Source organism: Lonchura striata, chromosome 9 (genome assembly GCF_046129695.1).
Source record: "Lonchura striata isolate bLonStr1 chromosome 9, bLonStr1.mat, whole genome shotgun sequence".
Taxonomy (NCBI): Eukaryota; Metazoa; Chordata; class Aves; order Passeriformes; family Estrildidae; genus Lonchura; species Lonchura striata.
Window position 1 is genome coordinate 5,746,478 of NC_134611.1, and position 24,548 is coordinate 5,771,025.

At 45.8% G+C, this 24,548-nt stretch overlaps 1 protein-coding gene across 1 annotated transcript in view; it reads right to left on the reverse strand.

The window, feature by feature from the left end:
- CACHD1 (cache domain containing 1) overlaps nucleotides 1–24,548 on the reverse strand; it is an 87,391-nt gene that overhangs the window by 10,141 nt on the left and 52,702 nt on the right. The window contains exons 5-17 of the mRNA XM_031505476.2: nucleotides 23,025–23,151; nucleotides 20,793–20,937; nucleotides 18,011–18,227; nucleotides 14,565–14,714; nucleotides 13,315–13,548; nucleotides 11,387–11,536; nucleotides 10,768–10,891; nucleotides 10,170–10,287; nucleotides 9,199–9,367; nucleotides 6,148–6,290; nucleotides 4,748–4,929; nucleotides 3,391–3,501; nucleotides 810–932 (exon numbers count right to left, since the gene is read on the reverse strand). Of these exons, the coding sequence (XP_031361336.1) occupies nucleotides 810–932; nucleotides 3,391–3,501; nucleotides 4,748–4,929; nucleotides 6,148–6,290; nucleotides 9,199–9,367; nucleotides 10,170–10,287; nucleotides 10,768–10,891; nucleotides 11,387–11,536; nucleotides 13,315–13,548; nucleotides 14,565–14,714; nucleotides 18,011–18,227; nucleotides 20,793–20,937; nucleotides 23,025–23,151 (1,993 nt within the window). The remainder of the gene's footprint in view (nucleotides 1–809; nucleotides 933–3,390; nucleotides 3,502–4,747; nucleotides 4,930–6,147; nucleotides 6,291–9,198; nucleotides 9,368–10,169; nucleotides 10,288–10,767; nucleotides 10,892–11,386; nucleotides 11,537–13,314; nucleotides 13,549–14,564; nucleotides 14,715–18,010; nucleotides 18,228–20,792; nucleotides 20,938–23,024; nucleotides 23,152–24,548) is intronic.

Sequence of the window (24,548 nt, forward strand, 5' to 3'; positions counted from 1 at the left end):
TGGGGAATGCAGGAACAGAATAAAGCATCTGACCGTGCTGATCAGCAGCAGTTTTTTACTGGGAGGGAGTAATGCCAAACCAGAAATCCTGATTTGTTTTTTTTTTATATGCCATAAAATATATAGAAAAACACCCAAACCAGAAAGAACTGGGAGGACGACAGAAAACCACTTCCCTTCCCAAATTTAAGGTTTAAAAACAAACATGGAACCAACAGCAATGCCCAAACCACATTATCAAGTTACACCAGATTCAAACCAGAATTTTTCCCACCCCCACAAGATTTTTCAAAAAAGGAACAATTAAGATACCCAGGGGTCTGTCTGGCTGAAATTGGATACTCCAGATGCAATCAGACTTCTTCTGGTCTAGGCTGTGCTATGGATTTCTGAGAAAACCATCCCAAAAGTGTATTTGAATAATTGGGAGTTAAAATAACTGAAATCCTGTATCATTCTTACACATTCACAGGAACTAAATAGGTTAAATTAAAACAAACAGGAGAACTGGGAAGTGTGTTCATTTAATAAGGAATGTTTTTTTACCCAGAATTTCAAAGAAATCTAAATATAACCAAAAAATCAAATCAAATCTGTTATCTTCTGCTTTTGTAATCCTGCAGATTGTTTATTTACTGATGGCAGTTTGATCTGGAGTAACAAAAACATCCATATGAGAAGGACAAGCACAGGTTCTACTGGAAATCAGAGAACACACACTGAAAGTAACAGAATCCTTGGAGAAATGAAGTTGGAAACGACCTCTGGGTCATCTGGTTCAAGAAAATAAGTATTTTATTTATTTTTACCTGATTTTGTTCCCCCCATCTTGGTTACAAACTGGCAGCAGGTCCATGAGGACTTTGTAGAAATATCTGAGGGTGAAGTCGATGCCCATCACGGCCACGGAGTGTCCTGAGGACATCTGAGCACTGCAGTGAGGGGGAAAGGGAAAAATTATAAATATTATGAATAATAAAAAATATTTTAAATCAGGGTAATAATAATAATAATAATAATAATAATAATAATAATAATAATAATAATTCCTACTTTAGTCACCCTTTGTAGAGCCAGCACAGGAAACAGCCCAGGAGTGGATCCCTCCCTACACACACCCCCACCACCTACAGATATTTAATCCCAAGTGCCAGAAATTAGGATTAAAAATTCCCCATCCACACAAACAAACAGAGGATGCAGCCTCTGTATTTTCCAATTCCCCCCAGGTGGAAGGAGTTACCTGCACCCCTCCTCTGCTCAGCCCCCAGCAGCAGGAATGAATGTGAAGGTGCCAGACTTTGAGCTAAATCCCTAAAACGAAGTGTGGGAGTGACCATGAATGGCAGGCAAGAAAATCACATTTCCTAGGGTGAGTTATGAAAAGGACCCTGGGATGTGGTGCTGTGCAGCAGCCTGAGGCTGCATTTTGTCCTTCCACCATGCCCCAGTTCTCCCAGTTTGCTCCCAGTGAGCAAATCTCTGGGAGACAGGAATAAAAACCTTTAGAAAAAGAAAAGAAATGAAGATGCTGCAAGGCCCAGCTGGACTGCACAAACAGCTCTGGCCACCCCTGCTCCACGGAAACCCAGCTCTGTTTACTGGGCTGAGGTTTGTTTGCTTTTCAAAGAGGTGCAGGGGAGATGCAGCCAAATCTCATTTGTAGACAGATAAATACAGATTTTTAAAACCTGCATTTGATTTATTGTTCACATTTCCTGGAGGAGGAAGGCAAGGATGGCACTGAAGCAGCACAGACACATTTCATGTGTGACAAGGCACCAAGCTCTGAAGTTCTGCTCTGTCCTAACAGACATAAAGCCATTAGAATGTTGTAAATATTTTAGCTTCATTTTTAAGCACTAAATCCTCCTGCTTTGCTGATGCCAACTGCATTAAACCACATCAGGCATAAATCTTCTCTTCCCAGCCTCCATAAAAAGGAATAAGATATACATAAAATGGGAATGAGAGGTGTCAGCTCTGGCTGCCCTGATGTGGGTATTTAAAGCCTCCCAGCAGTCCCTAATGCCAAAATTCCTGTTAACTCCACAGATTCTTCCCCACCCCTCTGGATTTGGAGCTCAGGCCTCTTTGAGGATTATAACCACATGTGACTATGAGCTTCAGAGGTCATATTTACCCAGGAATCACACTCACATCTGCCAAACTTTGTTTAAGTGTTCTTTAATCATGTTCTAATAGCCCATAGGAGCTTTAAGTTCTTAGAGCTGAGTAAACCATCCCTTGCTAGATAAAAATCAGAATTTTGATTAATTGCACTTCTCTCCTTACAGAAGTGTTTCCCCAAAGTAAATTCTTCAGTGAGAAGCACCACGCAGGGTCTGGGGCTGAAAATGCTCCTGCCAGAACACACAGGCAGAGGTGCTGTGCTGGGAAATCCCACACAGAGCAGGGGAATCTCTGGGAAGAGTGGAGGAGCCACGTCCTGATCCCTGCTGGCTTTGGGATCCCTGGTTGGTTCCCAGTACAGCACTGGAAGTTCCCTTGGTACTGGTGGGCTGTTGGGTAGGGAGCTTGGAGGAGATTCCATGTGAAAACCAAAATGCTGTTTTGGGAATTTGGGACAGCAAGGTTGGATCCATGTTTTATAAAGTGGGCTCCTTTAAACCTCCTGCATCCCAAATCCTGGCCTCAGCCTGGGGCCTGGCCAGGAGGAAGCTGGAACAGCAACAGCCTGGTCCTCCAGGAAAAAGTCATTTCATAGAATCATGGAATATCCTGAGCTGGAAGGGACCCACAGGGATCATCCAGTCCAGCTCCTGGCCCTGCTGTTCCCACTCCAATCTGTTCCCAGCAATCCTGGAAGGGCCCTTGGAGAGTCACAGGCTTTGGAAGCCCAGCAGTGCTGGATTTAAGCAGCCCAGGAGAGGAGCTCCCCAATCCCTGGAGTAAGGACAGCTCTGTCCTGAACCCTCTTTGTGGCCTCCAGTTCCCTTCCAAACACCTCCCTGCTCCTTAAAACCCCACCACTGGAGGTGTGGGGAACTTCAGGAAATGGGGAGCTTGGCAGCCCTGATGGAGAAGGATTTCTCTTCCAGCAGAGAGGGAACACATCCCAAACTGCCTGAGGAGAGCAATCCCTCTCCTCCTCCCAATTCCTTGGATATCCCACCTCATGTTCATCCAGGAGCACTTTCCCAACTTTTTTTTTTTTTTTGTTATTACTCCTCTACCAATAAAGCCACAGAATTCCCATATTCCTATAAAATGGACTTCTCCTGGTGTTTCAATGCCCCATTTCCACAAGGTCAGATGACATTTCACCACCAGCACTTTAAGAGCAGCTCTGGTTTTCAGATTTTGAGCACACAGAGTCACCCAGCTCTGGTCATTCAGAGCCCTCCTGCCTGCCCCAGGGCCCCTCACCTGGAGGAGTGGACAGTGTGGCTGATGGTCACCACATATCCAGCCCCTCCCACGTCCAGGTAGGGCCCAGTAAAGGTGATTAGTCCTGGATTGGCCACTGCATGCAGGTACCTGAGGGAAGCCAAAAGAAATGCTCAGAATCAGTGCCAAAGTCAGTAACTTCAAGCCAGAACCCTTGACTTTCCCAAAATAACACTGAACATTGTGAACAACAGGCACCAAATTATTGTTTTTAATATCAAACAGGTACCTAAATGCAATTGGGACTCCAAACTAACCCAGACCAGCTCAATAATGGTCCCCCAGTAGATCCAGCTGCATTAAAAAAGCTCAGTTTACTTCTGCACAGAACACATTTCATGTAATTTCAGACATTTTCCCCCAGAACAATGCAGGACTTGGTGCCAGCAGAGTCTCAAAGTCAACCCTGGCAAAATGATTACACTGCAAACTGAGGAGAAAAAACAGAACTGAGGCAAGAAAATTCAGAAATATCAGAACCTCTTAAAACTTCCATCAGCATAAAATAAGCCACAGTCATAGGAGAGTTGGTAAAATTGTCATAGCAAAGTGGATAAAACTTTTGGCAACACTTTTCTGTAAGAAAAAGTGACCACTCTGCTTCCCCCTACCCAGAGCACCAACCCAGGAGCAGCTTAACCCACTTCTGCTTTATCCCCAGTGTTTGATTTGCACCTTCTTCCCAAACCACGACAAATCTCAGGGAAAACGGGCCAGGAGAGCTGCCAGGGGCACTGCAGGGACACAGGGCTGGGATCTGTGCCCTTCCCAGTGTGGCAGCACCTGGCTGGCTCCTTCCCACCGATCCCAGCCTTTGGAGCACTCTCAGAGCCTGCTCCCATCTGGAACGTCCCCAGCTCTCTGCCCAAATCAGATGCTGCTGCATAATTAATCTCTCCTTGAAAGCAGTGAGGAAACCCACAGTAAACAAACAAAAAGGCTCAGATATGAACAACCCAAAAGGTCCCAAGGAGCTCAAACACTCCTGAATTAGCTAATCCCTGAAGGGGATGCTCATTTTCTGAATATTTATGTCCCCATCTGCCATAGCTGGGCTATGAAACACCAACTACCCCACAAAATAAAAAAGCCTGAAATTAGAACCAGTAAATGTTTGAACTGCATTTAGGCTCTGAACTTTTTCCCCATGCTGAAAACATTTTGAACTAAATTAAAAAAAAAAAAACAAACAAACAAACAAAAAAAAAACCAAAAAACACAAAAACCAACCCACAGGCTACGAAATCAACCCCAAAACCAAAACCAACTCTAAATATTTCCCTTCTTGCCCTCGGAGATGATGGAAAGCTTTGCTGAAGGGACCCTAAAAACTCACCATTGTCTCCTGGTGGGATCAAATGCTTTGTCCATGAGGGAGCCGGGGTAGATGCGGAGCACCCCGTTGGGGGTTGCTATGTAACGCCTGACAATGTAACTGTTGAGGCCACTGATCTCCATCTGGGTCATCCATTCATCCGTGCCGTGACTGGTTGCCATTACTTCATTCCTGACAGAGAACTGCAAAACAAAGGCAGGGCTGGCAGGGCTCCTGCAGGACTTGCATGGCAAGACAATAAAAGCTTCCCCGAGAGCCATCGGGGATCATCTCGGCTCAATTACTTGGTTCAAGGCTTCTCACACCAGACATTCCAAGCAGATTATTACAAGGAAATATTGCTGGTGTTATCTCTGTGGCTTTTTTTTAACTTGGAGTAAAGAGAAATATTGTGCTGCTCGCACAGAAAATAGAGATTTCTCATTTGTATGCCCAAGAACACCAAAGTGTTTCTGCTAAGAACTTAGCGTGGCTTTAACTTTTCTAGTGTTTGTTTCAACAAAGTTCTGCCCCCCTCCTCTCTCCACTCTTAGATCAGTTGTTGGGAAGGAATTCCAGGCTGGGAGGGTGAGGTTGTCCAGAGAAGCTGTGGCTGCCCCTGAATGCCTGGAAGTGTCCAAGGCCAGGTTGGAGTGATGCCTTTTTTGGGACTTACCTAAAAACACAGGCCGGACAAAATTAAAGGAATAAAAAGTTGTTCTATTTATTGAAGGGCCTTCAGATACATTTTGGGTAGACAAAGCTTCCCCAAGGGGCTGCACCCAAAATGGACAATGGGTCACGGGTTTCACACTTTTATAAGTTTGGTCCATTTGCATATTGGGGTTAAGTTTGGTCCATTTGCATATTGGGGTTGATCTCCCAATTACACCTTCAGGTAATGAAGTCATTCACCCCAAGTTCTGCACCCCCAACTCACTTTTGTTTACATTTCTCAGGGCCTTCAGGTACATCTTGGGCAGACAAAGCCCACCCAGGGGCTACACCAAAAAAAATGGACCACAAGTCAGAGGTTTTCATATTTTTATAAGTTTGGTCCACTTGCATATTGGGGTTGATCTCCCAATTAAAGCTTCTGCTAGTGAAGTCATTCACCCCAAGTTTGCTCCCCCAACTCACTTTTGTTTCCTTGACTGCCTGGAGAGGAATTGCTGTGTCTGCCCACAACGGGACAGCAGCAGCTCACACTGAATGTGGAGTTTGGAGTTATGCACTGAAGAACTGCCAAATCACAAATACAGAAAAATAGCAAAGCTCAAATCCCAAGGCATCAGGAGCACCCTGGGCTAGTGGAAGGTGCTGGCCATGGCAGGGATGGGATGAGATGGGCTCTAAGGTCCCTCCTAAGGCAAACTGCTGGGATTTGGGATCGCAGGAGCAGCCCCGGGTGCTGTGCCCACCTTGAGGCCGGGGTTGGCGATGAGCCGCGTGTTGTCGCTCAGGTAGGCCGTGTAGTGCTCCACCATCCGCTTGGTCTCGGGCTGGCTCAGGTGCTCGTAGGGGGAGGAGAAGCTGCCTGCAGACAGCATCACCGTGGGGCTCTCTGAAACACCAAAACACCAGGAACTTCACACAATGAGCTGCACATATGGCACAGTGAGGGTGTTTGCACGTGGGAGGGTCCCTGGCGGGCTGTCCTTGTGGCAGGAACGACCCTGCTGCTGTCCCACACCTCAGCACACAACTGTGGGAGAGGTTTACAGTGACCTCTGCGAGCCAGGGAGAAGTTTGGTAAGAGGATCCATGTTTGATAACAGGATCCGTGTTTGATAAGAGGATCCATGTTTGATATGAGGATCCATGTTTGATAACAGGATCCGTGTTTGATAAGAGGATCCATGTTTGATAACAGGATCCGTGTTTGGTATGAGGATCCATGTTTGATAACAGGATCCGTGTTTGGTATGAGGATCCATGTATGATAACAGGATCCGTGTTTGGTATGAGGATCCATGTATGATAACAGGATCCATGTTTGATAACAGGATCCATGTTTGATAACAGGATCCATGTTTGATAACAGGATCCGTGTTTGATAACAGGATCCATGTTTGATAAGAGGATCCATGTTTGATATGAGGATACATATTCAGCCCTGAAAGGATTTCCTACCAAGGTCATTGACACAGAAACCAAGAAAGAAAGAAGGATAAATAAGAGAAACCTGCAACTGCCCTTTCCAATGAGCACTTTGTTTGTCTTGTGACCAATGAGTAAAGTGCAAACTTCTGAGTTTTGTAAGAATGTATAAAAAGCGTGCATGCTAGAGTAAAATCAGTTTGAAGCCTTCTGAAAATTGAGTGTATTTGTATTGTCTCCCTTTCAACTACAACACCCAGCTCCCACAGGATGCTCTGGACTGGGAGGGAGGGCAGGAAACATCAATTTTTCCAATCAACCCAGAGCAATTCCCAGCAGAGTTTCATCCTAAACTCAGGCTGAACATGAATTCCTCCCCTTCTTGCCTCAAACACAGAAGTCACAGCATCAGCCCTCTCCTCTGATCTCTGTATGTCATTTGGTACTTAATGCCCTTATTCCCAAAACCTCAATAATTTCTGAATTACTGCTTTCTGTGAGATTACAGAAGCTGTTTTCTCTTAAGGAAAGATGATGGGCTAAAAAAGAAATTAAGTGTCTCTGTTTAGGTTAGATATCCTAGAGGAAAATGAAAATGAGCATTTTCAGTTCCAGAGAATGAACATCTGGAGAATCCCAAGTGCAGAAGAGGAGCTCCCCAATAAAAGTGCAGCTGTCTGGAGTCGTTTTCGGAACAAACTCAAAAGTAAACTTTCATCATGCAAAATCTGCAAAACCAGACAGCTTTTCCTTTTTAAAAAAGAGAAATGATTATGATGATGCACAGCTGAGGGTTGAGAAGGTCTTTTCTGAGGATGTGACCCATGCAACCCAAATTCCCTGTGTGGAATGGTCTCCAGAGGAAAAACCGCAGTGCAGTATGTGAAGTGTTCTGCTTTTAGTCACATTCCTCTCAAACACATCCCCACATGTGCTGCAGTCCCCACTTCCAAACTTCTACTCCAGCCCTTCATCTGCTTCCCAGAGCAAATATTCTGATTTTGCTTTGCATGAAGTTTTTCCACTTGACAGCTTAGTACTGCATTTTTGGGATATTCTCCATTTTTATCTTTCTGGATATAAGATAATCAAGATTAGGCACCACATTGAACAAAAACCAAGAAATCTCTGTGTTTGAAACAACTGGCAAAGCAATTTCCACAGGTTTGTCAGGTCCCTCCTCCAGTCTGATCTCACTGAGTTATTTTGCAGGGCTCCAAAGAGCTGAGAAAAATCTCACAACTGTGCCACTAATCCACCATGAGACCATCAAAGCCTGCTACAAGCAGAAGTATTTAATTCAGAACTTCTTATAGTACAGATTTTGGGGACCTCCCAAGATTATACCTAAATATGACAGCTTGCAGTGTAGGATGTTTATGTAAAACCCCTCTTTTCTTGGGGTATTTCTGGGTTTTAAGTCCTCCATCCTTCCCAGACACTGGAGCTGCCTTGGAGATTCTCCCTTTTTCCCAGCAATGTTTGAAATCAGTCAGGAAGAGCAGAACCACTTCAGCCTATCAAAACCTGAGAGTTTTGAAGCAGGTGAGGAAACCATTCAGAGCACTGAAGTTTTCCTTCTCCCCAACAGGTTTAACTTCTCCCTCTGAAGGTATTCAAAGCCTCTGGCAGTGAAAAACTGCCATGAATCCAAAAGAGCAGCAGGGTCCTGCTCAACTGGCTGGGACTTCATCCTGCTCTGCTGCTGCTCAGGGAGGTGCTTTAGAGCCAGGAGAGGACAGTGGAGAAACACCTCCACCTCCACAGCTCCCACTGCACTGACTCCCAGGGCATTCATCTCCTACTCTGCCCAGCAGCCCCACTCATTCATCCTGCAAGAAGTGAATTTGTTGGTTAAAACTAGGTGCTGATGGTAACAAAATTATGGATTCAGGCCCTGGGTGAGCCCTTCCCTCCAGAGCTGGGCTGGATGATCCCTGTGGGATCCAGCTCAGGCTCTGCTGTGACTCTGGAAGAGCCCAGCACTGAGCAGGTCACTGTGACCAAGGAGAGCTGTGTAAGAAGGTAAAAGCTGATCCGAAAATCAGAGTTGGAAATAAAAGCTTATCAAGGGAAGAGTATCTCCCATGTTTTGTGAGAAGAGCTTTACTTTGAGCTGCCACACTCTACAGAAACACACAGGAGGTGTGACAGTGCCAGGAGAGGCTCAGGCTGGACACCAGCAGGAATTTCCCCATGGGAAGGGTGGCCAGGCATTGAACTGCCCAGGGAGGGTGGGAGTGCCCATCCCTGGAGGTGGCACTCAGTGCTCTGGGGGTTGGGCACAGCTGGGACTGGATCCCAGAGGATTTTCCCAGCTGGGTGCTCCTGAGCCCCCGGGGTGGCCAGGCCAGGCTGGCACAGGTCCTCACCCAGGGTGGCCAGCTGCTTGAAGTGCAGGCAGGCGTTGGGCTGGCCCAGCAGGTCCAGCCTGTGGTACAGCAGCTTGCTGCTGGGCACCGTGTTGAGGTTCTTCAGCTGCTTCACGGGAATTTCTGGCTGGATCACCACCACACACAGGATGAAGGATGTGTCCTGCACCTGCAAAACACCAAACAGAGCCAAAATGTGAGGGATGAACAGAATTTCCGTGTGTGTTGGAGCCACTGAGTTCTACAAAAACCACTTTGCCACAGTTAACACAGAAAATAAAAATACTGTTAATTTTTTTTTTCTGAAAAGCAAACAAGACTTTCATTTTGTTGCTCAGTTAGCAATAATTTCTAATTCTAACAGTATTTCATGAATATTTTTTGTCATTAACAGAGGAGAGGCTGTAGGTTTCCAGTTACTGGACACAAACTGGTGTTACCTTTATGGAAAGTACAGACAAATTAACTCTCAACTGCAAGATTTTATTATTTCCACTCTTAATTATGTGTTGCATATGCCACATGTTTTACTGGTTTGGGTATTTTAAGGACTCTAAATTACACCAGACCAGCAAACCTTGGAGTGTCCCAGCTGCTCTGCAAAGGGAGTTTGGTATTAAATGCAGTGTTACAATCTTAGAAAATCAACTCCAGACACCTTCCTGTGTGAATTTCTGTTAAACAATGACAGATTTAATCTCTTAAAACTGCTCAGCTTAATCCTTTAGGTTGGATTTAACTTAATACTGTAAAATTACCTACAAGTACCTTCTTGAGTTTGTTGGCACAAAGCAACCAATTCTTGCTGGCATCACAGTTCACTTGGAATGAGTTCACTTGGATTATGTTTAACCTCAGATTCCATTTTAACCCCTGGGTTGAGATTAGTGATCAGATATTCCCAGACTGAAGGAGGGACAGCAGCAGAGCCATGAATTCCCCCTGTGCCACCCCACACTTGTTGTCCTCACCATTTTCCAGGCATAGCTGACATTGTAGGCTTCTTTCCCAATTTCCCTCAGCTTGTTGACGTGCCAGGACAGCGAGGAGTTCACAGGAACTGTGATGATCTGGCTGCCCAAGGGAATGCTGCAGTGGCAGATAAAGCATCCAGCAGTTTATTAAACACTGAGCAAAATTAGGACTTCAGCAAAATCCTCCCATTGTGTGTTTATATAATTATCATAAGAATTGAAGGAATTAACTGTTATTTGTGCTTGGTGAAGGAGAGCGTGTGCGTGCTTCAAATGCACTTATGTACCCTCACATTTTGAGCTTAAAAATTCTCAGAATAGGCAAAGGATAAAGAAAAACCCAGACCAAAGAGTGGGAAATCTTCCTGACAGGGCAGAGAGAGATTAGAAGGAACACTCCCCAGATCAGCTGAAAAACGCTATATAAAAAATGACAATTGAAAAAAAAACAGGAGAAAAAAATCAAACCAGAATTGTTAATGGGGAAAAAATCCATCCAAGTATCCAGATATCGTAGGAAAAGGAATTTTACCTTGTATAATCTTAAAATTCCTCTAGAATTCCTCCCAGTGTTGCTCATTTGGGAGTTGATTACCTGAGGATGTTCTGGCGCACCAGCTCGAATTTGGGGATGTTCTCGTAGTGGATGATGTCTGTGTGGAGAGGAGGCTCAGACAGCAGGTAGGGCCTGGTCAGGGAGGGGTGCATCAGAGTGTATCCTAAAAAACAAACACACGGCTCCAAATGTGGAATGCATTACACAACTGAGCCTAGGGGAGGTATTTTAAGGGGAAAAATGAATATGCAGGAATTACATTGACTTTTGGCAAAGATGGCAGTGACCAAACAATCTCATCATCAAAGGGGCTGCAAATGAAAACCAGCTTGAAAAATTCATCAGTAAAGTAAGCTGGATCAGAGGGAAAGAGCTGGACATACACATTAACACCAGTTTTCCCTCTTTCCCAAAAAACCTTGGATGCCACAGGTGTAGGAAATCCCCACAGCCAGAGTTTACAAACCAGAACTCCAGGACAGAAATTTCAAGTCATGAATCTACTAAAATCTACAGCAACATTCAGGTAGAACTAACCAACAAAATGCAATTAAACTTTTAATAAATACTATCATTCATTACTCAGAAATGTGAGAATTCAGAATTGATGGTTCACGAGCTCAGTGGGACTAGAGGAGATGATCTGAGTCAAAATTACCTTTATTATCAATGAGGAATGTGTAGGATCCCAAGGAGTCCTGGTAATAGGTGACATCTTCCAAGATATAGGCAAGGTTGACATCTACTCCAACAATTCCCAGCAGGAGGTTCCCAAAGTAACAGGGTTTACTGACAGTCATTATCAGGCCTTGGAGGGAGAGAAACACCACAGAACCATCAGAAAAATCGTCTGGTTCATTATTTGGAGAGGAAACGGAGCATTTTGAAATGTTAGACAATTAAATTTTGTATCTATTCCATGCTGGAATGTGGCCAGGGAGGCTCAGCAGGGTTTCTGTTGTGTCTGGCTGTTGTCAGCCATTCTCCCTAATTAATCTGTATTCCTGATAGTGGCCTGAAGTATATTCATCAATTTATTAGTCTCCAAGTGGATTCCTTATAGATATAAATTTGTGTGAAAAGCCAACAGGGTATTCTCTTCCTTTAACAGAATTTAAGGATTAATTCCTATAAATAGGATATTTATTCCTATATCCTATTCCTGTAGGATAATTCCTATAAATAGGATGGAAGAGGAAGGAAATTACTTTGTCCTTCTAAAGCAACAGTTGGGATGAGCTGTTTCCCACCTAATGCGTAATCAGAATATTAAATCTCTGCTTAACTAAATCCCAGTATTGCCACTGTGCTGGGAATCATATCCATAATTACCCAACACTTTGGGACTGATCTCATCCCTGAGGTGAGAACTCTGCAACATCTTCTTACTCCTATTTTCTGAACTTGGCAACTCAGCAGCTCATCCCTCACCCCAGTATAAAATTCATTTGCATGCACAAGCCTTCAAGTACACTCTGATATCCATGTAAGACAAACCCATCTATTGCACCATTCCCAATCCTCTCTTGCTCCCATTTTCCCTTGGATATGGCTTTGGGAGAGAGCAAGGACAGAGTTTAATCACTGGGGGAGGGAATGCAGGAAGGAGCAAAAGCTCAGCCTCAGATTTCCTCAGGAAATTCAGTTTGGGTCTCAGAACTGTCCAGGTGTGCTGAAGCCAAAGAAGGGCTGAGAGCAGCCAGCTTGGGACATTAATTAATAATTACCAATCTCTCCTTGTGCCATTTGCAAGGCTGCTTTTATCCTGCTCTTACACAGGGCTGACATGGATACCATCCCAACCTGTATCCCTCCAGTACAAAGAATTTCTCTCCACAGATTAAATGATGGATGTTGGGTATGTCCTCATACACAGGAACAAATTTCACCACAAGAATCCAAACTAAATCTGTCCACTCCATGTCTTGTTACCAGTTTATTCACAACTAAACCATCTGCAGATGCAAATGCTACAGACAAAAAGGCTTTGGAAACACACCTAGAACCAAAATCTTGTAGGATTGTGGAAGAGGTTTTACAGTGACTTCTGTGTGCCAGAGAAAAGCTTGATAAGAGGATCCATGTTTGATATGAGGATACATGTTTGATATGAGGATCCATGTTTGATATGAGGGTCCATGTTTGATAAGAGGATCCATGTTTGATATGTGGATCCATGTTTGATAAGAGGATCCATGTTTGATATGAGGATCCATGTTTGATAAGAGGATCCATGTTTGATAACAGGATCCATGTTCAGCCCTGAAAGGATTTCCTACCAAGGTCATTGACACAGAAACCAAGGAAGAAACAAGGATAAATAAGAGAAACCTGCACTGCCCTTTCCAATGAGCACTTTGTTTGTCTTGTGACCAATGAGTAAAGTGCAAACTTCTGAGTTTTGTAAGAATGTATAAAAAGCGTGCATGCTAGAGTAAAAACAGATTGAAGCCTTGTGAAAATGCAGTGTATTTGCATTGTCTCCATCTCAACTAGAACACAGGATGGCAGGGTATCTGGGGACAGGACAGCAAAGAGAACCTGGTCTCGGATGGTTTTCCACCCAAACCCGAGGCCAGCACTCACCATCCCCCATCTCATCCGAGAAGGGCAGGCTGAACACGGCCTCATCAATCATCCTGTTGGGCAGGTTGGTGTAGAACCTGCCCACGGTGGTCTCCAGGTTGCTGAGCTGGTTGAGGACCATCATGCTGCCCTTGGTGACGGGCAGGGCGCTGCGGTCGGGCACGCCGTACTTGGCCGAGTTCTGCTCCGCCAGGTCCCGCAGGAAAGCCAGCTCCTTCAGCCCTGTCACCCCCTCTGCCACGCAGCAGGGGCACAAAACACAAGCCAACAGGTCAAACAAGCTTCATTTCCATCCAGGCTTCTGCACCCTGCTCCAGATCCATACTCTGTATCACAGCACTGAAAATTCTATATTCTTACTTAAGTGCTTAAAGATCGGTTTGAGGAAAATTGATTACTAACACCAAATGTACAGAGATTGCCTCTCTCCTGCTGTAGCACAGTGCGAAAGATTTGCCCTGCTGTTCACATCCCCTCTTTAAACAAAGCCCTTGGAGCAAAGAGCTGTGTGCCCCATAAATCCACAGGACAGCTCTTTGTTCTCCACCGGTGGCTCGCCCACAGGCAGGACCAGGATCGACTCCTCAGCCCTGGAGATAACAGCCTTTGTTCTCCAGCTGAATCATTCCAGTTTCACACTTCACTCAAGACCCAGCCTCAACTCCTGCACGCAAATCAAAGCCTTTTGCCCGCCCCAGTCTCAAATGAGTATTTAAATTTACAACCAAATCATACATTGGGTTAAGCATTCATCTCCTTGGCTATTTGCAGTAACACAACAAACTGTCTTCAGGCTGAAAATACTTCTTTGGAAAATGGGTGGGTGATCTTCATGTTTAACTTAACTCTCAGGTTGGCTCCCAGGTTATCAAAGCATTTCAGACTTGGTTTGATCTCCCATTCACCTTCCCTTGCTGATGAATTCACTCTTAGTCCCAGTCTGCTGCCCCTGAAATCCCCCAGGAAGCTTTGCAGTTGCAATAATTAACCAATTTAACTCAGTCTGTAGAATCCAGGCCACAATATTTTATATCCCTGCAGCTGCACTGGGATACACAAGGATAGAGTGGCACAGCTATAAACACTGAAGTAACAACATCTGGATGCAGCTTCTGGATTAAACGTGCCAAAATCCATGAACAAACTGCTCCCAGTAAGGCCTGGAATTACCCTGGAATGAGTTTAATAAACAAGCTGGGCTGTGCCAGGAAAGGGAATTTTATGGCCTGGAAATCACAAGCATCTCTCACCATTCATGAGGGCATAAGTGAGGATCATCACTGAGTTATTGAGGAAGCTGTTTTCTTCGTTGATGACACGCAGAGTGGCTTTTTTATCATCTTCTGAGGACTCTTTTGATGTGATCCCAGCCGAGAGATAAATGATGACCATGTCAGTATCTGAAAGACAATCACACACACAGCACAGAGTGCATCAGGTTTTTAACTCCCGTGCTGAGAGCCCTGAAATCTGCTCACAGCAGCTTCTCCCAGGGATCCACAGCACCTCCAGGGGATGAACACACTGCAGCCACATGGATCCCAGCCTTTGGTGTTCAAGTTTCACTCTTGGCACCCCGAACTTGTGTTTGGTTTGGTGCCTGTCGGCCACCCAGGAGCACTGGGGCTTGCTCTCCTGAGCAAACCCCACAGGCACCTCCTGGCTTTGGAGTCATGGGATGGATGGGATGTAAGGGACCCTAAATCCCATCCAGTCCCACCTTCCACCACCCCAGGTTGATTCAAGCCCTGTCCAAGTGTCCTTGGGCAGTGCTAGGGATCCAGGGGCAGCCACAGCTGCTCTGGGCACCTGTGCCAGGGCTGCCCACCCTCCCAGGGAACAATTCCTAATTCTCAGTATCCCACCCATCCCTGCCCTCTGGAAGTGGGAGCCATTCCCTGTGTCCTGTCCCTCCATCCCTTGTCCCTCTCCAGCTCCCCTGGATCCCTTTAGGCACCAAGGTCTCCCTGGATCCTTCTCAGCTCCAGGTGAGGAGCTTGGCTGCCTCCAGGCAGGAGCACACAGATCCAGCACCTGGAGCAGCTGCCTCCAATTCCATGGAAAAGGCTCCACAAAGTCAAAACCTGCACTTTTCATCTCCTGCCCCTCTGCTCTCCTTCCACCCTGCAATCCTAAGGCATGGAGCTGCACAGAGCTTCCCATGGAGCAGGGCAGAGCAGAAAGCTTGGGAATGTGACCTGGCCCCTCACACTTTCCCTGGAACATGTTTCTCAGGCTGAGGATGTTCCTGGCCAAAGTCCTGCCCCAAAGCCTTTGAAGACAATTCACAGCTCTGTGCTGACTCCCCAACCTGCTCCATCACATTTATCTCAGTACTGAGAGTGGTTTGTGTTTATAATGAACACATGGATTGGGATCACCCACAGGAAATCCATGCACTGGGCTGATGTGGTCACGTCCCAACTTTCTTGTTTCACCTGGATTTTCGGTGCATTTGCTGTACTGATTTATTAAATAGGTATCAATGCTTTGACTTGCACATTTTGTCCTCGTGGCTTGACCAGAATTCAGCCAGAACCAGATTTTGACACAAACAGGAGGTGCTGTTATTTTGGGGAAATTTCTACCTTAGTTTCGTGTAAGGGCTAAAAGTAGGAAAAGAAGCAAAGCCAGGTATTTGAAGCAGCTTTGGGTGGAGTTTAAGGTAAATTGTTGCTGTGTTTCCTAGGCTACAGCAGAGATATTTTATCTGCAGCCAGGCACGATGCTGCAGCCTCAGTAGAGTAACAAGCACCAGTCCTAAATCTGCGTGAGGGACCAGAGCAAGCAGCTTTTGGAGCATTTTGTCACCCTTTGGGATGAGGAGCTGCTGAGCAGGACTGCAGTAGGACCCGAAGCAGAAAATCCAGATGTGTTTAACAGCACAGTTCTCCCATCTCACACCAGCAGTTCCCTTCTGGCTTTGCCAGTGTGAATTTGGGATTGAAGCTGTATCTCAACAACTTCCCTGACACACCCAGACATTGTTCTCTGGGAACAGGATGTTAGAAAATTAACAGTGAAATGAAGGATTTTTTTTTTTTTTGCTGGGTTTGTTTTTCTTTTTTTAAAAGATGAAAAGATTATTTACAAGAAAACGAGACATGTTTTATAAACATCCTCTTCTCAAACCTATTGTGCCTCACACCAGGAATTCTGAAATTTGCTATAAACACATTAGATCTTCACGATCTTCCACATGTAGAGAAAACCTAAATCCAAAGCATTTGCATTTTAACTTTCTGTGCTTGTGCCCCAAAATAGTTGCTTGATATGAAACCTAGTGAAGTATGAATATGCCAAAACTTCCAATCCTAATATAAAACAGTGCCAAACATGAAAACATGGAATCCTGGAATGGTTTGGGTTGGGAGGGACCTTAAAGCCATCTCATCCCACCCCTGCCATGGGCAGGGACACCTCCCACTATCCCAGGGTGCTCCAAGCTCTGTCCAAACTGGCCTTGGACACTTCCAGGAATGGGGAATAACAGGAAGATGCTCCAAGACTCCTCAGCTGATGTTCTTGGAATAAGTCCTGATGACAAATGCATCTTATCCCAGCCAGCTGCAGCAGCACTGCACTGTTCGTTTTGTATTTGCTGGAGCTGCTCCCCTGTCATCATTTTGCCAGAGGATGGTAAAATCCTGCCCTTGCCAACCTGATCCTTTCTCCAACCCCCCAAAATCTCCCTGTGCCAATGGCCTGAAGCTCAGGGATTGGCTGAACCTTTGGTAGCAGAAGCACCATTCCATAAATGTAAGGAAAGTCACGTGGAATGAGAGGGTATTTCCTCATTCTTTCCAAAGCACTTCAATTCCTGGACTTTTCCTCTCTCCCTGGCTCTGCACAGCCTCTGAGCTGGCGCCCTTTGGGACACTGAAGGCTCTGCTCTCACTGGAGCAGGCACAGGGCCAGGCTGTGGGAATTGAGTTACATAATCCGAGTATCCCAATGGAGATGGGCTGCTCCCTCCACCCTGCCCTGGCACTGCTGGTGTTACTCAAATCCAAGGAGCACCCAGAGCACAGGATTTGCCTTCCACGGCTCCCTGGCAAGCAAATCTGCCACTCAATTTCACATCCATCTTTTCATGTTTTCCATCACAACCTCACTACAAAAAACACCCAGAAAAACCCCAATCTTGGGAAGGGGAAGGATAAAGCTCATAATGAATACACAGAGTTCAGTGGGGTTATTCTGAGATGAAGGAAAATTTAGCCAGGACAGCTTTGTGTTCCAAAAAATATCACCCATAATCGATATTCTCAAAACCTCATTTCCCTGGGAAGCAAGGGCCACTTCCCCAGGATTCCAGTAAGGCACATCATCCATATGCAAATATCCAGCACTCACTAAATGAACCTGCAGAAGCTGCAATTTTCCTGGAAAGGCCCCCTGCCCCCCTATAGAGATTGGGGAAATAACTCAGCTCTCACACAGATCAATCCTGCACTCTCCTCTTTCTGTTCAAAAGAAAGGCAAGGCAGCAAGTGACACAAATGAGAAGGGACTGGACACATCACACAGCCCCTCACGTGGACTGCAGCCCTTAAAACAGAAACAGGGCACGGAGCACGTTTTTGTTCCTATTCAACACACCCCACTCCCTTGGCCTCTGCCAAAGTGAGAATGTGGAATAAGGAAACACTGCAAAGCCCTGCAATAAGCAGGATTGCAGAAGAGGCTGGCTTACTTCCTTGGAGCCTGGTGCCGTTGTTGGTGTTCCGGAGGAGCTGGAAAGCCTTCTGGAAGCCCAGGGCGTGCTGCGTGGAGCTGTCGGACGCCTTGATGCTGCTGACAAAGGTGGACATCTTCCTCTTGGTCTCACTGGTGGCAGGCGACAGGAAGGTCTTGTAGCACTGGTCCAGGGAGCACGTCCGCACCGCGTCCGCCACCGTCAGCACCGAGATCTGCCGGGGAGAGAGCCATGGGAAGAGATTCCAGGGGGAAGGGATCCTGGGGAAAGAGATTCCAGGGGGAAGGGATCCCAAGGGGAAGGGATCCCAAGGGGAAGGGATCCCGGGGAAAGAGATCCCAGGGGGAAGGAATCCCAAGGGGAAGGGATCCTGAGGAAAGAGAACCCAGGGGGAAGAGATCCCATGGGGAAGGGATCCCGGGGAAAGAGATCCCAGGGGGAAGAGATTCCAGGGGGAAGAGATCTCATGGGAAGAGATCCCAGGGGGAAGAGATCCCATGGGGAAGGGATCCCAGGGAAAGAGATCCCAGGAGGAAGAGATCCCATGGGGAAGGGATCCCATGGGGAAGGGAACCCAGGGAAAGAGATCCCAGGGGGAAGATATTCCAGGGGGAAGAGATCCCAGGGGGAAGGGATCCTGGGAAAAGAGATCCCAGGGGGAAAAGATCCCATGGGGAAGGGATCCAATGGGGAAGGGATCCAATGGGGAAGGGATCCCGGGGAAAGAGATCCCAGGGGGAAGGGAACTCATGGGGAAGAGATCCCAGGGGAAAGAGATCTCATGGGAAGAGATCCCATGGGGAAGGGATCCCATGGGGAAGGGATCCCATGGGGAAGGGATCCCAGGGGGAAGAGATCCCAGGGGGAAGGGATCCAATGGGAAAGAGATTCCAGGGGGAAGAGATCCCATGGGATCAGCCTCCCCTGGAGGTGGAAAAATGTGCTTAAACAGCTTAGGCCACAGTGTGCTCCAGCCAAACCATTTTTTGTAATTCTTATCAGAACCCTCCGGGATTCTCAAGGTTACTAAGACATCAATTGTGCTACATTAAGAAAGAAGAGGATGAGAAACATGATGCCAAGACCACAAGAACTAGATAAAGGAGGGCCTTGAAGCACTGGACTGTAACCAGTCATATATCCTGAAAAGAGCATGGACAAGGTAGAGGCACCAATCAAGAAATGTGTGATTGTTTGTGCAGTAGTGTTAGAATGTATAAATAGAGCTTGATGTAAACAATAAAGGGGCTTCTGCTTAATTACTTATCCAGAAGTCCTGCTCTCCTGCATGGAGAACACAACACACATCTTTACATCATCTTAACACACCCAGACACACAACAAGAAGCCAAGGGAGGAGATTCCTGGGTTTAAAACTGGATTTTTGGAAAAGAAACGCTTGAGGCATAAATCTGTCAAATTTCAAAAGGATTATGCTGAGCTCAAGGAAAAGAGATTTTGGTCTTTGTTTCTCAGCAGAGTCAGGCTCACTCTGCTCCCTCACAATGGTCAATGCACTGCTCTGGGCAGAGCCTGAGTGGGCCATGGGGAGCTGACAGGGAATTTTCAGGAAAGCCTGCAGAGCCCAGAGAAAAGTGGAGTGCACAGAGAAATGGAAAATAAATAAACAACCCCTCTAAGGAGTGCTCCCAGCAAAGCTTTTTGTTGTTTTAATGTTGCAGTCAAAGCAAGGCGACTCTGACATCAGCTTTTCCTGTGAATAAGTTAATGCAAGTGTTACCTCTATGCCTTAATGGTATCTAACACACCAGACTCATTACCTGAGTGACAAACTTCATTAGGGAGCATGACTGAGGCAAGACTGCCACAGAATTAAGCAGTAATTAGTTACCTGTGTAACAGGTTTTATAACCACTGAGCTACTGACCAAGGAATAGGTGTCTTAAATGTATTCTCTGTATTAACACAAACCCTTCTGACACTTGAATTTAAGTGCTATTAATCCTGCTGAACTGTAAGATTACTTTACCATATTAAATCTCTCTAAAAGCACCATGTTACAAGTGGTTTTCCCATACTATTCATGAGAATACATAAGGCAAAGATTATCATCAGTTTTCTTCAATTTGATTTAACTGAAACTCTTCCTATTCACAAAAGAAAACCAAAGCAGAGAGACTGATCAAGGTCTCACCAGTAGATAGTTACTAAAAGTAAAGACCAAACTGGAGACCTTTTACAGAAGCACTTTATGAGTGCATGGTTGCCTGTTCTGAAAAAAAAAATTATAGGTTAAGTGACTTTCTCGCTGTCAAATGAGTACCAGTGACAGAGCAAGAAATCAAACCCAGATTTCTCAGCCCTTTGCTGGTCCCATAATTATCTGTGACTCTTACAAATACTAATTATGCTTCAGCTCACACCAGTACTGCACAAGAATAAATAATTTCCATTTTTACAAGACATAAAGAGAGGCTCAGAGGTGAAATGAGCTGCTGAAAATGTGAGAAGGAGTCATGTTTAGAGCATGGTTCTTCTTCCTGTTGACCACCACTGAAATATCTGCTGAGATGGAAGAGCCTTTAAAGATTACTCAGGTACAAGATTTTGCCTTAGATCAGTGGGATTTCACTTTTTTCCCAGCCTAGAGATCCCCAAATGTTTCCCCTGCAGCAGAAAGGTTCCACGAGTGAGCTCAAGGCTCTGCCACCCCTCGGAGGCAGCCCCCAAATCTGCTGAGCTCCTTGGGCTGAAAACACCACTTTGGGTGAGAACTGAAAATCCAGGGAAAGCTGCTCCTGGCCTGGAGAAACCTCACCTTGTCGTGCTCATCTATGGAGCTGAGGATCACCTGGGCAGCATCCTTGGCAATCTGGAGCTGTGTCTCTGTGACAGAGGCCCCGTGGTCCACGATGACCACGATGTGCTTGGACTGAGGGCGAACGGTGGAGACGTAGACGGGCCTGAGGAAGGACAAGACCCAAACCACCATCATCATCATCAGGCACCCTGTCATCCCCACTGGAATGCTCACAGGTGGAAATAGGCAGGAAATAGAACACCCAAGCAAACAGCCAAGAAGAAATAATGAATTGTAACAGGAATTTTTTCCCCTTGTGAAAACCTGTACCAGGAAAGGGCAGCTGAGAATCTGAGCATGCAGAAATGCCCCTCACTTCCTGAATTTTTTAACCTAAACCAGGTGGTTTTCTCTCTGTCACAGCGAGAGTTTTCAGGACTTAACCCAGTTGCTTACACAGCAGCAGAGTTTGGGATTGCTGCAGCAGTTCACAGCAAGGTTTGAATGAAGCAAGAAATGCCTCCTGGTAAATCCTGGCTGCTGGGAACTTCACCCACACGTGAACTGGGTGCAACAATGGGGATGTGCTGGGGCCAGGACAAGTAAAAACCTGTGCAGCTGCAGGGAGCTGATCAGCCCAGGGTGTTTGGGCTGTTGTAAGAAGGCTCCTGGCCAAGGCAGGGTGCCCTGAGATGACTCTCACCTGGGTCATGCTCCACAAGCCCTTGGATCTGCCCAGTTTTACACCCAGAAGTGAGCTAACACCAATGGGGACTCTCAGTGCTGACATGTGTCTGTGCTAACACCAAAAAACTTGTTTTCAGGCAAGTGTTTTCAGATCCAGCTCGATATTGAGAGATGCGTGAAAGAGTTCACAAGCTCTCACGCCAAGGTTTCAACCTGGAATAAATTAGGAGGATCCTCAGCACAGAGGAAGGATTAAAATAAAATGGCAAGTTTCTCCTTCCTCTTTAATCCAGACACCAAACTAGTTACAGTCAAGTGAGAGTTTTGGGGTCTAAATTTCATTATATCAAAGGCAGACACAGAAATCTTATTAAAAGGAAAGGAAATGCAAAAGATTTGACACAAGGCACTGCAGTAAACAACTGGCACAAATCAGTTCTTAACTGTAAAACAGCCTGCAGCTTGACCCTGGATTAATACCTGCAACTGAAACAGGGCCTTTGATCTTCAAAGCACTGAAGCATTAACTAATTAATTCACCCAAACTACCCTCTGAAGTAAATATTAGCAAAAAGAGACTCCTTATGTAGCCATGGAGGAACTATGACCCAGACTAAGTGATTTGGATTAAACCACTGATGGTTTTAGTGTCAGAGTTCTGAGCAGGACTGGGGCACCCCCAGGTCTCACCTCCTCAGACCTCACCTTTCCAAGGCCCCAGAAAACTCAGTCAAGCTCAGAACTTTGTGCTTTGATGGCACTCCAAAGATACCATCTGTAAACTTTTGATTGCTCAACCCTGACAGAAAACCAAACCCTCCTTAGTGTCCCCAAAAGGTTCCTGGATGAGCTGCTGCTTCCCCTGCCCAGACTGATTAACTTGTACAATTAATTAATGTGTGACCAGAGATATCAAAGCCACTGCACCTTCCCACCCTCGAGCCCCCATCAATCCCATGGTACTGACAGAAAAAGCAGGGAAAAATACTGGCCTTATTTTTGCCTTCATGTCCAGAGAACAGAAATCCCTGTGCAGGAAACCCCGCCACCAGCTGATGCTTTATTTTTACTTTTTTATTTTAGTGGAAGGAAATTTTCACTGCTGCTTCCCTGCTATCCATGATGTGCCACCTGAACCTGGGGAAAAATGCTCCTACCTATGTGCCCTTCCCAGTCTCTCATCCTTCCCCTCCCTCTGGAGGGGAAGGATTTGGCACCTGCCAAATCAGCAGAATGTCTGTTCACTGCTTCATTAACAGGAGTCAAGCATGAGTCAAATATAAGTTGGATTTTGCCTGCAGGCTGACCTACAACTTCCAAGTCACTGCTTTTTACAGCTGATTTAATTTGGGAGAGGTGAGGACCTGTTTGGAATTTTAGTTTAGCTCCTTAGAAGTGAAAAGTAGTGCTTTAAAAAAGAGCCCTAAGAAAACCCAAGGGACTCCATTAGAAGCTACTCATGAATGTTGGCAGCTTGGCAAAGGACAACAGTGAGTGAAATGAGGGCCTGAGGAATGCAGTGGGAATGCTTTTCCCAGGAAATGGGAAGGAGGCAAATCCTACCTGCTGCGGTGCTCGTAGCTGCCTTTGCACCGGAACTTGTGGGCTGGGAACACGGTGAAAATCCCTTCTTCTGAGCTGAAATATTGCCACTTGATTCCTGGGTTGGACTTCAGGTTATCAGCAAGGACTGCAGGGTGGAAGGGGAGAATGAAGCAGAGTTACAAAGGCAGCTCAGACCCAGAGGATTTGTTACCCAGGGCCTCTCTGGTAGAGTTTGGAGAAGAACAACCAGGGCCCTGCATGAAGCATAAACTGCTCTGCTTAGGATGGGTGAAACACACTGGTGAAACTTCATTGATCTGTAAACAGTTCAAGAAATTCAACACTGGATTGGACAGGTTTTGTTTAACGTGTGATGACAGCTCCTGAATCTCTGAAGTACACCCAGGTCCTGGGAAGGCAAGGCCAGAGTGAGGAAGGAAGAGATTAAGACAATTATATATAATATATATACACCTCTACATCTCCATGTAGCAATAAATACATTGTCAACATCCTTTCCAAAAAGGAAAAAGCCTTCATGGTAAAAAAAAAATCCTGTTCTTTTGGTGGAATAATTCCAAAATATTCAACAGGATTGGTGCTCACAGCTTCATAACCAACCTATTGCCAGGGAAGGGAACAGATCCTATGGGAAAGGAACAGATCCCATGGACACTGGGAAGGGAACAGATCCTATGGACATTAGTAAAGAACAGATCTCATGGACATTGGGAATGGAACAGATCCCATGGACACTGGGAACAGATCCCATGGGCACTGGGATTTCTGCCTGTGGGAATGTCCCACAGACCTTGTCTGCTCTCAAATCTGGATAGTTGAAATCTTTAGTTTTTACCAAGCAAATAAAGTGGATCGCACCAGCTTAAAATCCATGAAAAAAAGAAAATATTTCTTTGCCATTTCTCCTTTCATGTTATTTGATTGCAGAACTCAAAAGAACTGGCAGAGGGGGGCTCTGGTTTCCAGTGCTTCACCTTTTGCTCAGCATTTCCCTCCAGCACTCCCTCAGGACTGGCACTGAAAATAGACCAATTTCATCTCCTTCATTATCAAATATGCCAATATTTGGCTTGGAAAGGACTGCAGGGCACATTCAAACCCTAGCCAGACACTCTACACCCAAACACCCACACCGAGGACAGTCTGAGCTCCACATCCTCCACACTTTAGCACTTACTCAAGTTTCCCAGACTGGCTGTGGCTGGATGTTCTCTCCACATCCAGCTCAGTGTAATTACCCTGCAAAAACCACTGTCCTGGGCTTTCCTCACTCCTCTTTGCCACAGTATTTGACACTTCCCACAGTGCCTAAAAATGACACCGGGATCCTGAGCTCTTTGCAAAAATGCAGCTTCTCACCAGAACAATTCCCTGCCTTGATGGACCAAGTTCTACCAGAGATTCCTCGTTCCCCTCCAAAATCTATTTCTTCTCTGAACTGCTGCTTCCTCCTGCAGGCAGAAGGGCCATGAGACTACAAACATTTAAATCCTTCTTTATATGCCCAGCCACCAGGATTTC